Here is a 16,769-nt window from a genome sequence, read left to right on the forward strand (position 1 = left end):
TTTTTCATTTTTATTTCTATTATTAATGAAAAAAAAATTTCTTTATTTGAACGTTCAAAGTCTTAGAGTGAAATATTTTTTAATAAAATACAAACTAAAAGAAATGACAAAAATATTGTCATTTTGTAATATTTTTACAATTACAATATTCTTGAACTAAGTTAAACTAAAAATAATTCTTTTTGGACATTTTTGAATACAAAAAAATTTTTTAAATAGAGTTACATTCCGACAGGTTTGACTGTATTTTAAAATCTATTTCTAGGGATCAAGAAGGACCCAAAATTTCGAAACGCATCGTCAAAACGATTTTTTTTAAAATAAATAAATTCAAAATAATGGTCTGAATAAAATGAATAAAATGATTAAAAATTATTTTAAACAAATTATTTCAGTACACTTTTTATAAAAAAAAACTTTGCTCAAACTTGTGATTTTTGTTCAATTCCCCCTCTCCCTTTCCCCCCACCCACGAATGCTGGGACTGTAAATAAAGACTTGTATAGAATTGAAGGGGAAAAAAAAATCAAGAAGGCTTTGCCCGACCCTGAAGAATGAACTTATTAGGCAGGCTAGGTCCCGTCGTATCAACTAATCGTAGAAATGCTGACGCAAACAGCCCACGAACGACATAAAATTACATATAAATATATATATAAATAAATATATATAATATACATATACTATATTTTACAGTATGCCGATATAATTCGCCACATGAAATCCATACACGTATACAAACACACGTTTATAGATAGGCTATGATAGAATAATTTAGAATATGTTCAAATAATCGCTTCGACTTTTACACGACCACAACGACGACGACGACTACTCCATTATTATATATATTATATATTATATATAAATATATTAAAGCATAGAAAAAAATCTGATTTATATAAAATCAAGCGAAAAAAATGGTTTAGGCGAAAAAGTAAATAAGAATCCGAGAAATGGTTATCTTTCTTCTTCTTCTTTTTCACCCAAAAGAAAAGTGAAAAACAAATCTTAATTTCAAGCATCTTTCCCTCTCAAGAAAATTCAAATTTATTCAACGATTTGATTTTCAATAAAAATAATAAATTCGAGTGGACAAATTTAAAATTAAGTTCTCATTATTGGAGGTAAAAAAAGAATATATTCAAATATAAATCCATTAGAGAACAATAGAATTAAGTTTTAAGTGCAAACATGAAAAAAACAAACAAAGATAAATCAAAAAAATTGAGAAAAAAGGAACCATTGGTTGTGATTAGAAAATTAGCGAATAATCGTGTTAGAAATTCTAAACGATTTGGTAAGAAACAAAATGACTAAATTAGTTTTTAAAAATCTAAATTTTAAGAAGACTATTTTTTAAAGGTAGAATTGGAAATTATTAAATTTAAAATATTTTAATTTAGCCTTTTAGAATGAAGAAAGAAAAAAACAATTAAATTTAAATTTAAATTTATATTTTAATTTAGATTTTTAGATGAAAAATAAAAATTTCATTTAGCGCAGTCCCAAAGAACCCTAGGATAATTACTTGATTTCGTTATATTAGAATTATTGAAAAAAAAAAAAATTGCAAAGACTGCCTTTTAAAAAAATGTACTGATCTCTATTTATATAAATATCAAAAATTCATGCAATATTTTAATTTACTATTTTTAGAATTTCTTTTAGATATTTATTGTTTTTGCGAATATATGAAAAATTTGCAGATATTCAAATTTATAAAATTAGTGTTTAGTTCTCTGAAGTTGGTGTCGAAGCTGAGGGTTGAAAAAAAATTTTTTTTTTAAAGAAACGAATAGAATTGAAGTATTTTTTCAAAAAAGGGATTTGAAAAATAATTTAGTCTTGAAGGTGAATAAATGATATTTCTAAAAAATGGAAAAAATAGTTCTCAACGCTGAGTGTTGACACTAACTTCAGGGACTTGCAGTATCATTCAAAATTTTTAGTCAACCCCAATTTTTATTACTGTAAAAGATGATTTTTTTTTCTAAAATATATCGACTATGATTTTATTCTCATTAAGGTAATGAAAACTATTGAATTTAAAAATTGAGGAAAATTTGTTAATATTTTTCAAAATTTTTAATTAATAGGATATTATTCAAAGATTCAAATTTACAAAAATTTCAATTAATTTATTCTTAATAATTGCAAGTGTAATTTATTATGGTGTTTTCTAATCATTAAATTAAATAATTGAAAAATTCCAATTAAAAACATTTTAAATAATTGATTTTTAAAAAATTGTAATAAAAATCTTTTTTAAATTAGTTTGACTAAAAATATTTCTAAATTATTTTTGAAAAATAATAAAATTTTCAATTAATATAATAGAAAAATTTCTAAATAATTGAAATTTAGTGAATATTTTTAAAAATAATTGAATTTTTTAAAAGAATTTTTGGAAACAATGCAAAAATAATCAAGTTTTTGAAGAATTTTAAATACAAAAATTTTCATTGCCTCAAAGAGAAGAAAATCCAAGTTAATATATTTTTTTAGCAAAAAAAAATTATTTTTTCCAATAATAAAAATTGTCCGGTGGACTAACAATTTTGAGACCCACTTTCTAAATTTAAATTAGTGAAAAGTCGTCCACTAATTTCAATTAGTAAAAATTTCTATCAATTCTTATAATAAAATTTTACTATATCATTTAGTAGTTTTAAATATTTTTCAAAAAAGAAAAATCAATTAAAAATTTTATTATTTAAAAAAGAAATAATTTTGTTAGTGAAAAGTAATTTTCAGTAGAAATTTTTACTAATTGAAATTACTCGACTTTTCACTAATTCATATTTAGAGAGCATACTGTATTTTTTTTTGCAAATATTTGCAAATATTTGCAAAGTTTTTGCAAATTTTAGCAGTCAAAATTAGAGAGGAAAATTATAATAAAAAAATAATATATATAAATAAATATATTTTATATCGTTCAGTATAAATCTCCAGGTAATTTATTATTTATTTATATAATTGTATAGAAAGAAAAGTAAGTTATTGAATTAAATCGAATGTGATAAATTTGTTCGAATAATTGGGAAAAATGTATAGAAAAAAAAATATCTTTCTTTAAAAAACCATTTCTCTGATTGCCCCCAAAAAGGGATTATTTTAAGACTTGTATTATATATATATACAAACATATATATATATATATGAAAATTCGACTTATTATTATTATTATTATTATTATAATTACTATTGTTTAATTTCAACCATAAGTGTTGAAAAAAAAGAAGTAGTGCGAAAGAGGTTATTGTCATTTGACTGTCGTGTGGGAGTCGGAGCGCGATATACAAATGAGAAGAGGATATAATTTAGACGGAAGTTCGGAACGGAAATGAAGAACGAAGCTTTAAATTACGAGAATATAATGAGATACAATTTTATAGTAGTCAAAGACAAAGAAAGAACTGATATTGATAATATTTAAACGTATATAGACTATTTCCAAGAAATTGACTTTATGACTACTGTAAAAATGGCCAAATAATTAATTACGCGAATTAATAAAATAATTATGTCACCACCCCAATTTGCTGGGCGGCGCCTATATTATGAGAATAATAAATTATTAATGAAATTAATATAAATCGAATGGAATATTTAATTGCAGAATATGATTTTTTTTTATGTTAATAGAGTTTATATTTGATTTCTGTTCTCTCTTAAGTGTTTTTTTTTCCCTAAAAAAATATATATACGCACAACAAAACATTCTTTGCGACTGAAAAAATATAATTGCAATTTGAATGACGATGAATTTTGAAAATATTTCGATTTTAGAAATTTATTTTAATTATCGATCGGCTTCTGTGATACGGCAAAATGTCGTTTCTTTTCTTCTTAATTTTAAAAAGACTGAATTTTCAATTTGCACGTTTCTTTTTTTTTTTTTTAATCGTGAGACGTTAAAATCGAACTTAAATTATTGCGGGCTTACGGTTCGGCCTGTTATGTGTGTGTGTATAAAAAAAAACGTCACAAGAACTGAATTGGACTAATTAGTCGTTCTATTGGACTGATTTTTATTATTGGACTGATGTTACCAAACTGTTAATTAAAAATACCTAAGGGATAAGTTTAAAAAAAAAAAAAAGTTTTTAAAAATAAAACACATCAAAGAAGGCAAAGACGGACAGAAAATAAGAAAAAAGAATAAAGACAGAAAAAAAGAAAGAAAGAAAGAAAGTAAGAAAGAAAGAAAGAAAGTAAGAAAGATAGAAAGAAAGAAAGAAAGACAGAAAGAAAGAAAGAGAGAGAGAGACTCTGAAAGTTTATCTTAATTGAAAACAATTTTTCTTTATCTATATATTCGTTCACGTAAATTAAATTTTTATGTATGATCATAACAACCCTTCGCTTCTCGTTTCCACGATATCGTAGCGCGCTATAGTAAAATGGTCAAGAGACACACTACAATTCAACAATACAGCTTCATTTATTTATTTTTTTTCTTTTTTCTTAATTTATATTATAATCTCCCCAAATAGACTACGTAATAGAAATTAGATTAATTGACAAAAATAAAAATCACCACAGCACACAATTCTCACAATAGCTTACTAGTATAAAATAGTTTTTACACAATCAGTGCGACATTACAAGCGCTATGCTGAAGGGACACAAGCAGTAAAATATTTTTTCGAATTCCAAAATTTACCAAAAAAAAAGAAAAAATTAGACTTTCGTTATCAAAAAATTTTATTCGTTATTAGAAATAAAAAAAAAGAAAATAATTTATAAAAAAATTTCGGTTCGCGCAATTGTGAACGATACCTTTAATTTATTGTTCGAAAGCTTAAAAACTCTAAAAATCACACAGCACATCGCTACGTTATCTTGCTTACTTATTAATTATATTGTTATCTGCCAAGGTGTTCTGGTTATATTATATATTTATTGATGACTATTATTTTTTATTATTACATGATTATTATTATTATTATTATTATTATTATTATTATTATTATTATTATTATTATTATTATAATTATTATCATTATTATTAATTATTATATTATTATAATATTAATATTATTAATACTATTATTAATATTAGTACTATTAATATCAGTACTATTGATACTAGTACTATTAATATTAGTACCATTGATACTAGTACTAGTAATAATATTACTACTAATATTAGTACTATTGATACTAGTACTATTATCACTATTTATATTAGTACTACTAGTATTAGTACTAATCATACTAGCACTATTGGTACTAGTGATATTGATACTAGTACTACTATTTATTTTAATAATATTAGTATTAGTACTATTAAGACTAGTACTATTGACACTAGTACCATTAATATTAGTATTATTGTTACTATTACTATTGATACTAGTACTATTATTACTATAAATATTAGTACAACTTTTATTATTATTAATATTATATTATTAATATTATTATTATTTTTATTATTATTATTATTATTATTATTATTATTATTATTATTATTATTATTATTATTATTATTATTATTACAATCGTCATAAACAATGAGAAATGCATTTTAATATATTTTCACTTTTATATTCTACGAAATGTATACTATTTGATTTAATAATTCCGTTGTCTTCTTTCTTTCATTTATTTCTAGAAACCTATCACATCCTCACATAAACCATAATGATATAAAATTAAACGTATATATATCATTTTTATTATCGAAGGAGAATTGACTTCATTCATTTTTGTGCTCTTAATTTCCAAACGAATAATAATTCGTATTTAATTAAATTAAAAAAAAAAAAAAAAAGATTTCAATTCACATGAACGAGAAAAAAATCGTGTTACTGCTACTATAATTAATTTAACTGTTTCTTTTTCTTATTAATACAAATAAATTAATTAAATTAAATTACAAATAAATTTATATTATTAAAAAAAAAATTTTTAAGGAACAAAAAAAAACTCTTTAAAGAGAAAAAAAACCAAGGGAAAGAGAAAAAAAAAGAATTCAATGCCATTTGAGTTTAGGATGATAATATTTTATTTTAAGCAATCAGTACATCTGTTTGACGCAAAAGAGCAGATACCAACTGATTTCATTTTTTCGAAGGTAAGTTGGTTTCAATTACCTAAAATATCTCTGATTTCAATTAACTAAAATATCTGACGCAATTTTTTTTTAATAAGCGAAAAAAGAGGAGAAAAGTATTAAAGAAAATTTTGGTTTTTTTTCATTTACTTCCAGTGTTTCGTGTGATAATATGTTTTTTTCAATTTCAGAAAAAAGCAAATATTGCGAAAGAAAGGGTGTTTTTTCAATATATTATAAATAATAGAATATAATATTATAATTTTATAATTATTTGTATTTTGTATAAAATAATTACATTATTTATATATAAATGTTATAAAATATGCATTGAAAAAAACCTGTGTCAAACAACTAAAATGTCTTAAAAAAAAAAATTCTTGAATCAACTAAATTTTTTTCACTGTATTATAATATTATTATTATATTAATTATTATATAATAGAAGCATCACCCGTATCTTTGACGATTTTCCACTTAATCTCGAACAACATTTTTCCCCAACCTCAATATATATATAAACTTGAATAATGGATTTGCCGATCACTTTTGTCACTGAAATGAAAAAACTTGTTGAATCGCGTGATATACGTTTCTTTTTTTTTGCCCCTAAATGAAAATGTTCGATATGAACAAATATAGAAATTGGACTGTATCACGCACGTAGAATAAAGTACAAAAAAAATCCAAATTTACTATTTTTTTTTCTCTATTCATATAGTTAACAATTTTCGTCTTTTTTTTTGAGTCTCCGATATAAAAAATAAAAATGAAATGTAATTTATATAATTTCAGAATTTCAAAACAACATTACATTTAGTTTACGTCATCAGATCCTTGCATATTGTTTTGTTCCATCCTGCGTATTTGTTTTATGGCAAAAGTCAGTTTTGTCCGCTCTTTCTTATAAATTTTTTTGACTTGTCACAAAATAGGACGTGAATAAAATTTCTTTGAATTCAAATTTGTTAGAAAATTTATGTCGAATTTGTAATTTAATATTTTTATTAATATATTTATAATTTGTATATTTATATTTGATATTCATAATTAATATTTATATTTAATATTTATATTTAATATTTATATTTAATATTTATATTTAATATTTACATTTAATATTATTAATAAATAAAAATATTCAATTTAAACTTTGAAAATTAATATTAATATTTATAATATTTATATTAATGTATTTTTATAGTTTAATTTTTATTAACACATTTTTAAATAGTTAATTTTTGTATTAAATTACAATAATTAATTACACAAATAAACGAATTAGATTGAAAACGAATGTCAAGGAAATTTTTTTCTCAACGCCCTGAATGTTAAACATTGAATGAAACTCGAATTTAGAAAAAATTTTCTACCGTTGTATTTTTTTTCCTCTCAATTAAATCAGAAATGATAAATTCGAGTTTTGATTCAATTCGTGCAAAAAAAAGATTTTTCAGGCCCTTGTCCGCTTGAATGACAATTATAATGAATAAAACAAATTTTTTAACAGCGAGCATCATAAACTTAATTGAAAAAGGTAGTAAAAAAAAAAGAAAAAAGAAGCATACCAAGTGCTTTTAGGGTTGAAAAGAATATTTACACGCATAAAAACGCAAGTGAAAAGAGCGCAAATCGTTTTGCGTCGCGTCAATTTTTTTTGACGAGACGACGAGAAACTTCCATGAAATTGCATGCCTAAGTGTCTTTCCAGAATGCTCAATGTTTCCTTCGTCGTCTTTTGTACAACAGGCTTGATTACGCCTAAGAAAAGATTTCGTCCTTAACGATATATATTCCAAATAGAATTAAATGCAGTTACTTTTTTTTATGTCTTTCATTTTTTCTTTTTTTCTTCATTATTTTTTTTGTTCGAAAATATTGCATTTTCTTTTTTGTTAAAAAAAAAATTACTCCTCACATTCATTTTTTCCTTACATTACACGTTTCATTCACTTATGCAAAAAACCTTTTCCTTGATAAGAAAAAAAAAAAAAAAAAAATACACGCATAATGTGCCGCCACACAGTTTTTCCACTCGCCTGAAGTTTAATGAGACACGACTCAAGAAATTGGATAAAGAGCAATTTTCAATGAAAATTAATGGTCGCTTCGCCACCGAAGGAGAGATGTGTAAGAAAAGAAGCGGAAGACGGAAGAAAACGGGGCGAAGACATAAAGAGTGCAACGTTTTTTTTTTGTATTTTTTGTTTTTTTTAAAAACCTCAACTTTTCTCTAAATTAACGAGAGAGAGAGACGGTCAAAAGAAAATGATTTGTGCTGTCTTATTAAAGCATATAATAGTCTCGACATTCGCCACTGTAAACGGAAGATAGTTTTTTTTTTTTTTTTTTTAATCGTACTTCTCGCGACCACCTATTGAAAATTTCTTACCTCATCTTGGCGCTTGCGAGGTTTGCGTCTCCTTTCACTTGCGGATGCTCTTCAGAGTCTTCCTCCGCTTCCTGCCTCTTTTTTCTCACGATAGCTTCTTTTTTTTTTGTTGAAATATTTATACTAGATCACTCGGTTCTGACGCTCTTAATTTTTGAATGCTGTTTGTTTATTGACGTTTCTAAACGAGGTACGACAACATTTTTTATAACATTGAAACGAAAGAAGGAAAAATTAAATTCTTTTCTAGTAACGATTTTTTTTTTTTTTTTTTTTTTAAATGTATTTTATTAAAGTTTCTTTATTTCTTTCGTGTTCAATAAAGAATCAAAATAAAAGGAGGGAATTGAACACAAGGGCAAAAATTTGGCCCTTCAACGTCGACGCTAATCGTCAAAAGCGTTGACACTAAATTCCGACACCGATTTTTTTTGTTTCATCATCTGAATAGAGAATTTCTTTTTCATTTGAAATCGATTCGCCTTTTTCTTTTTTGTCCACCTTTGTTTTCTACTTTGAAATAACAATCAACAGAGTGTCAGAATCAGAGAATAAAAAAAAAAAAAAAAAAAATTCCGGAAGAGTAGAAAAAAAAGGCAGGGTGTGAATGGAGACTGGAGGTAAATAATGATTGTTGGATTTTTTGGGTTGATTTTCTGCGAGCGAAAGATAGAGGGGAGGGAAAATTGATGAATGAGTGTGGGAGTAAATGGACAGTCGGACAGGGCCACACGTGTTAAAGTTGGTGTAGGTAAGTGTGGGGTGCTGCATGAGGTGCATTGTTGTGTTTCAGTGCTCGCCTCCATGCCAGGGCTGACGTTGAACTCGCTGAATACACCGTCGGCCAAGAAGCTCTTCACCTGCCAGCTGTGTGGCAAAGTGCTTTGCAGCAAAGCCTCCCTGAAACGCCACGTGGCCGACAAACACGCAGAACGACAGGAGGAATACCGATGTGTCATCTGCGAACGTGTCTACTGTTCGCGAAATTCCCTGATGACCCATATCTATACTTATCATAAGAGCAGACCCGGAGACATTGACATTAAGTTCTTTTGAAGGTTTAGATAAGGTAGGGCGCCAACACAAACCTCTTTTTTTTACTTTATTTCGGCTCTTCCAACTCCTGTTTTCGTTCTTTTAAACCCTAACATTAAAAAAAAAAAAAAAAAAAAAAAAAAAAAAAATCTTGAAAAACGTTTTTTTAACAATGAAAAGCAACTCTTATTTTCAGTTCAAAATATCTATTGGGAAAATCAAAGGCAACTTCTACTTTCACTTCAAAATGTCTTTAAAAAAATTAACTCAAAGATTAAGACTAATAGTAACTAACATCAACTCAATTCACTCAAACATAAACTCGAAGTTCAACTCTGTCGACTCAAAGTAAATCAAATCGTAGTTTAACTAAGTCGAATCGACTCGAAGTTTAGCTCAATTAGAACAATTCAAACGTTAAATATTAAAAAAAAAAAAAAAAAAAAAAAAAAAAAAAAAAATTAAAGCAGATTGTCCCAAAGTTGGTTTTAATAAGTTCAACTAGAAGTTTAAATCGATAGGATCGACTCGAAATTAACTTGAAATCGAGGTTCAAAGCCTTAAGATACACTCAAAATCTAACTAAACAAGATTCTTTAAAAGATTTTTATTAATAAGACTGAATCAAAATTTAACTCAATAACTTCAACTCGAAGATTTTTTAACCCAAACCCAATGCGATCAATTCAAAGTTTAACTTCATAGGATCGACTCAAAGTTGAAATCGATGAAATCCACTCAAAGTTGAACTCGATAAGATCGACTGAAAGATGAAATCGATGAAATCCTCTTAAATAAAAAATTCACGAAAGATGTAAACATCTTTCGTCAATTTTATTAGAATTTTTTTTTTTTTTTTTTAATTGAGTTCTATATTAGAATTAATTTTTGAGTTGAATTTACAAATACAGTAACAGTACAAATTTAAAATTTGCATTTAACTAAAAAAAAGGGTTTGTGCATCTGAAAAAAGTAAAAAAAAAAATTGTACCGAAGTTCAGGAGCTGGAAAAATCGAACAAATTTCTTCTTCTCGATAAAATTCATAAATTCTCCATCCTTTCACTCAAAGTCTCGATAAAATTTTATCAATTCCAAACAAAAACTAATTCCATGATTAGCGCCACTTTTGACAATGAAAATAATTCGAATGCTATTCCAAACGAAAAATAAACTAATATTAGTTGTTGTGACATAATATTTTGATAATTAAGAAAATATTCTCGGGATGTTTGGTGCCCCATCGAAGCGACCTCGACTCCTGCATAATAATAACAGACGTCCTTTTTTCTTTATTCCTCTTTTAACTCCATCTCTCCAGAAGATCTGTTTTTCTTCTCTTTTAATACGGGAAAAATGCATGCATCACGAACCGGTCTGCGCCATTCCACCAGGGTCGGAATCCTTATTCTCTCTTCCTCTTCTTTAACACCTCTCTCTCCCCCAAATACTTTCTTTTCATATCTTTTTGGAATTGAACTCCCACTTTTAAGTTCTTGATCTTACAACCTCTTGGTGTTTCTTTCTTTCTTTCTTTCCTCTTTCCTTTCTTCCTTCCTTCCTTCCTTCCTTCTTCGTTATAATACAGCGCTTGCCGGTTCTCGGGGGAGGGTCATTGCTCGGCTACTTCCGGTCTCAATCCCGTTATTCCCTTCGGCGATCCGGCGACGATTTAACGGGTCATGACCAAAGAGTGAATTATCTGGGTCGAGAAAGAGGATGTGATGCTGCTTTTGACCTCAGAACATTTGCCATATCAAAAGCAGTTATCAAGATTCAAAGTTACTAATTTCTTGTCTTTTTTCCACTAATGGAACTAGTATTATTATTTATAAATTAATTTAAAAGGAAATATTATTTATATATTAGAAACAATATAAATATTATTTATACATTGTGCATAATATTAATAGAATAACAATGTAAACGCTTCCATCATAAGGAAGGAAATTTATTTGCATATCGAGAAAGCAAAATATTCACGAAATGAACAAAATGTTTTAGTAATATTTGTTCTACTATTTTTCAAATTTGAATAATTTTTTGGAAAAAAAGAAAAAGCGCTTTTATTTTTATTTTTGAGCAAAAAAAGCTTTGCAAAAGTGCTTTAATATTCATTTTTTAGGAAAAAAAGAACTTTAATTTTTATTTTTGAGCAAACAACGCTCTGTATAATATTTTAAAACAATTCTTTAATATTCCTTTTTCGAGAAAAAAGAGCTTCAATTTTCTTTTTTGAAAAAAGGCATTTTTTATTTTTATTTTCGAAACAAAAGAAAAAGTGTTTCTATTTTTATTAAAAATTATTATTTTTTTTTATTTATTTCACTTATTGTAATTGTTCTTTTCATTTATTTCAATTAAAAAAAGCGCTTCAGTTATCAACTTTGAAAAATAAGAAAAGAAGCTTTTTGCAAAGAAAAAAACTGAACTTTCAATTTTTAAACAAAGCACTTAAATATTCTTCTTTGAAAGTAGAAAATGCCCTTGAATTTCTATTTTCGAGAAAAAATAAAAAGCGCTTTACTTTTCATTTTAGAAAAAAGCTTTAATTTTCTTCTTTAAAAAAAAGCGCTTGACTTTCAATATTTTTAAGAAAACCTCTTTAATTTTCACCTTCGAAAAAATAAAAGGAGCTTTTTTATTTTCAAGAAAAAAAAGAAGAGCTTTAATTTTCATCTTTAAAAAAAGAAAAAGGAGCTTTTATTTTTATTTTCGAGAAAGAAAAGAAGCACTCTACTTTCGATTTTTGGAAAAAGAGCTTTAATATTCTTCTTTGAAAATAGAAAGTCTTTTTAATTTTATTATAAATAAAAAAAGCACTTTCATTTTCATTTTTAAGAAAAATTCTCTTTAATTTTCACCTTTGAAAGAAGAAAAAGCGCTTTTATTTCTATTTTTATTTCCAGAAAAAGAAAAAAAGAAGCTTTTTTGAAAAATAACAGAATCTTTCAAGTTTAAAAAAAGCACTTAATATTCTTCTTTGAAAATAAAAAAGCTCTTTAATTTTCATTTAAGAGAAATAAAAGCTCTTTAATTTTCACCTATGAAGAAAGAAAAAGAGCTTTTCTTTTTTCGAGAATAAGAAAATGCACTTTAACTTTCATCTATAAAAAAAGAAAAAGAGCTTTTATTTTTATTTTCAAGTAAAAGAAATAGAGCTTTATTCTTCTTCTTTGAAATCAGAAAAGCACTTTACTTTTATTAAAAAAAAAGAAAAAGTGTTAATTTTTTCTTTGAAGAAAGAAAATGAGCTTTATTTTCAACTTTTGCAGAAAAGCTCTTTAATTTCCATTTTCGAGAAAAAAGGTTTGTAATTATCAGCTTTGGAACAAGAATAGACGCTTTTATTTTTATTTTTTAAGAAAGAAAAGAGCATTTTTTATTTCTACTTTAAAAATGAAAAAATAAGCTTTTTGCAAAAGAGAAAAACTGAATTTTTAATTTTTGAACACATCACTTAAATATTCTTCTTTGAAAGTAGAAAAAGCCGTTAAATATTTATTTTCGAGAAAAAGGAAAAGCGCTTTTTTGAATTTTGGAAAAAGCTTTAATTTTCTTCTTTAAAAAAAAGCGCTTGACTTTCAATATTTTTAAGAAAACCTCTTTAATTTTCACCTTCGAAAAAATAAAAGGAGCTTTTTTATTTTCAAGAAAAAAAAGAAGAGCTTTAATTTTCATCTTTAAAAAAAGAAAAAGTAGCTTTTATTTTTATTTTTCAGAAAATGAAGAAGCGCTCTACTTTCAATTTTTGAAAAAAGCTCTTTAATTTTCATTCTCGAGAAAAAGAGCGCTTTTATTTTTATTTTCCAGAAAAAAAGCTTTTTAATTATAATTTTTGAAAAAAAGAATAAATTCCATTAATTTTCATTTCAGAAAATTATATTCAAAACGAAAATCCAGATAATTCCCTAATGGAAGTTAGCAAACAAGAGACAAGGGATGGAGATGGGGGAGGGTGGGGTGGGATGGAGAATTGACAGAAACCCTTTCTTTATTGTTCTAAAAAAAATCCTCTTTTTCTTTAAATGTTAATAGGATCCTTCTATCAGCCACACGGTACTTCTGCGCTTCAGGTTCCTACTAACCCAATCCTTTCCGCTTGGACTGCCCAGCAACGAACGTTAATGTCATTTCCTGCAACTGGAAATGCCACAGAGACACGGCATAAAAGGAAAAAGTGATAAAAACACAGTGCAATTTGTTGAAAACAAAAAAAAAACAAAAAAAAAAGAGAGAGAAAATTAAATCTTATTTATTTTTAATCGCGACAATTAACGTTCGTTTCTATGCCCTTTGAGATTTTCCTAATTTACATCCTTTTAACAATTTTTTGGGTTTACTTTTTTTTTCTTCCGATTCTTCTTTTTCTTCTACTTATACTTCTTCTTCTTCTTCTTTTTCTTCTTCTTCTTCTTTTTATTTGCTTGTGTTGCATTTTTGTTTGCTTTTGATGTTCGATGTTGTGTGCATGATTAACTTATTCAGTTTTTCACCTTGATGGGTTTATCTGTAGACTTTAGCTCTAAATTTACACTCCCTGCTTCATCTTTAATTTTTATTTTTAGATTCACATGTTTATCTTTGTTTACATTTATAAAATGAAAGAATTTTTATTTAATAAAAAAAAATTTCTATGAAGAAAAGAATTTCTATAAAAGAAAAGAATTTTAAAAAAAAGAATTTCTATAAAAGAAAAAAATTTAAAAAAAAAGAATTTCTATAAATAAAAAAATTTCTGCCAAAAGAAAAGAATTTCTACTAAAAAAAATAAAAGAAATTCTATAAAAAAAATTTCCCTACTTCTTGTTACTAAAGAAAATGAAAATTTTAAACGAGTGCATGTTCTCGTTTAAAAAATTTTTGTTTAATTCTTTTAATTGACGATTATTTACTTCTCCTCTTGTTTTTCAGTTGGAACATATCGTAAGAATCATTAGTTATTTATTGCACAATTCATTGTTACTTTGTATTCGATTGGTTTGATAAAAAAAAAATATTGGTGAAATAATTATTCAGTATAAAACGAAAATAAATGTGTAAAAATAAACAGAATAAATATAATAATAAAACAAATATTTATTTATCCACAAGTTCTGGACTTTCGAATAAAGAAAATTTGAATTTTTTCCGTCAATACAAAATATGAATAAAAAATATATAAATATTTTTCAAATATTTTCAAAAATTACTTATTATAATCGAAATTAAAAATCTCAAATATCTTTCTACTCAGTATTTTATTATATTTATTTTGTTATTATTGTATTTAGGTTCTTTATTATTATTACCATTGTTTTTATTTAACTTATTTTTAGTTGATTTTTTATTTAATTTTTTAGTTAATTCTTTTATTTAATTCTAATTTTATTTAGTATTCAGAAAATATAATTTATTTCTTCGCAAAGCATCGCAGTGTTAAAAATAAATTTTCAACTTAATAAAGAAATAAATAAATTTCGTACATTTGAAAATTCAGAACTTTGGAGATAAATTTAGTCAAACATTTTTTTTTTTTCATTCAGTACTACATAATAAATTATTATATTATGAATTATTATATTATAAATTATTATATTACGAATTATTATAGTATCAATTATTATATTACAAATTATTGCATTATAGCATGAATCATAATTATTTTACCAATATTCCTCTAAAGGATTTGTTTAAAAATGAATACGTAATCTAATATTACTTCTGTGCTTATTAACATATTCAGCATGAACGCTTCTTTTAATTTTAACTTTCATATTAATTAAAAGATGTAATCAAATAACAAATATCTTTACTGTAATTTAATCATTTTTCTACTAATTTAATAAACTAACAAATTTATTACAATAATATTTTTATATTTCAATTTATTGTATTTAAGATTTGTGAAAAAAAATTTAAAAAAGATTTCTGAAAAGATTACTAAAAAGATTTCTAATAAGATTTCTAAAAAGATTTCTAAAAAGATTACTAAAAATATTTCTAAAAAGATTTCTGAAAAGATTTCTAAAAAGATTTCTACGCTTTTATAACACAATTATAAAAAACTAATAATTATTGGAACTTTCTTTTGAATGATTTACTTCTTTATAACACACAGATTTGCACTTTTGAATGAATAATAATCTCACCCATTTTTGATCTTCACTTGCATACTAACAAATTAGTGGCTGATTTAATTCATCACTGACTTTAATAATTCGAGTTAGGGAAATCGAGGTCGTTTCGATACCCAATATCGCTTTATGCTCATTCATAATTCGGAAACTTGAGTGAAAGCAGAGATTTCCTCGGGATGGTTATTTTTGGACAAGATCAATTATTACCATTTTGCAATATAACAATTTTTACAATTTGCAATATAATATTACAATTTTACAACTTTACAATTCGACACATTGCAATATTGAAAGTTGTAATTCACTGTTATCCTAAAAGTCTCAAGTCGTAACTAATTGATGTCAAAAATTTGGATCAAATCAAAAATTCATTTTTGACATCAATTGGATCAAAGTAGAACTACTAATGTATCAATTTGATGCTTTCAGGAAAATTGTGTTTTTAATTTGCAATTACAATTTGCAATTACAATTTGTACCAGTTATTTTTTGAAGAGGAAAACAGAGGAGCCTGATGTTTGTTTTTGATTATTTTAGGTTGGCTGCAATACCAATTACTGATTTTAGTGTTTGGATGATGTCTCTGAAGTTAGCGTCGACATTTGGCGTCGAAAACTATTATGTGGGGTATTTAGAGATGAAATTGTTGAGATATGACTAATATCACTTCCTTTATTTCTCTAGGAATCACGGTTTTCGTGAAAGAATCAAATTGATACGAATGTGAATTAAATGCCAAAAATTTGAATCAGTTTATGATTTGATCCACATTTTTGGCATCCACATTTTAGCTTCGATGCTATTTGACACTTTGAAGTTAATAGTGGAGCTAAAAAAACACTTCGTTAAAATTTTAGTCAAAAACAACACTTTTGCACCTAAACACAAAGAAACAATTATTTGCTTCTTTTGGTTTTGGGGCAGAAAATTCTTTTCGACGCTTGGTCGAGGCTAACTTCAAGAACTCGAACCAAATCCATTTGTGTCGAATTTTTGAAGTCTGGACAAACCTTTCCAAAGTTGAGATTTGTAGTAAAGAAAAATGAGAAAGAAATTTGTTTGTGGGAAAAGAAACTTTTCTCTATTAAGACAAAAAGAAAATCAGGCTCTTCTGCACTATTTTTCGTGTTGTGATTTTAAAGAGTGTTCGATTTGCA

General features: G+C 25.6%; 1 protein-coding gene across 6 annotated transcripts in view; it reads left to right on the plus strand.

The window, feature by feature from the left end:
- Positions 1-16,769, plus strand: part of LOC122508198 (broad-complex core protein) — a 128,191-nt gene that overhangs the window by 108,980 nt on the left and 2,442 nt on the right. For 2 of the 6 annotated variants that reach the window (XM_043621391.1, XM_043621394.1), the window contains exon 7: positions 9,253-9,643. The exons of 3 other annotated variants lie outside the window; for them this stretch is intronic. In XM_043621391.1, the coding sequence (XP_043477326.1) occupies positions 9,253-9,515 (263 nt within the window). In that variant the 3' untranslated portion in view covers positions 9,516-9,643. Of the gene's footprint in view, positions 1-9,252; positions 9,644-16,769 lie in introns of those variants that run through there. One more of the 6 variants, XM_043621390.1, reaches the window with a different exon arrangement.

Source organism: Leptopilina heterotoma, unplaced genomic scaffold (genome assembly GCF_015476425.1).
Source record: "Leptopilina heterotoma isolate Lh14 unplaced genomic scaffold, ASM1547642v1 Lhet_53, whole genome shotgun sequence".
Taxonomy (NCBI): Eukaryota; Metazoa; Arthropoda; class Insecta; order Hymenoptera; family Figitidae; genus Leptopilina; species Leptopilina heterotoma.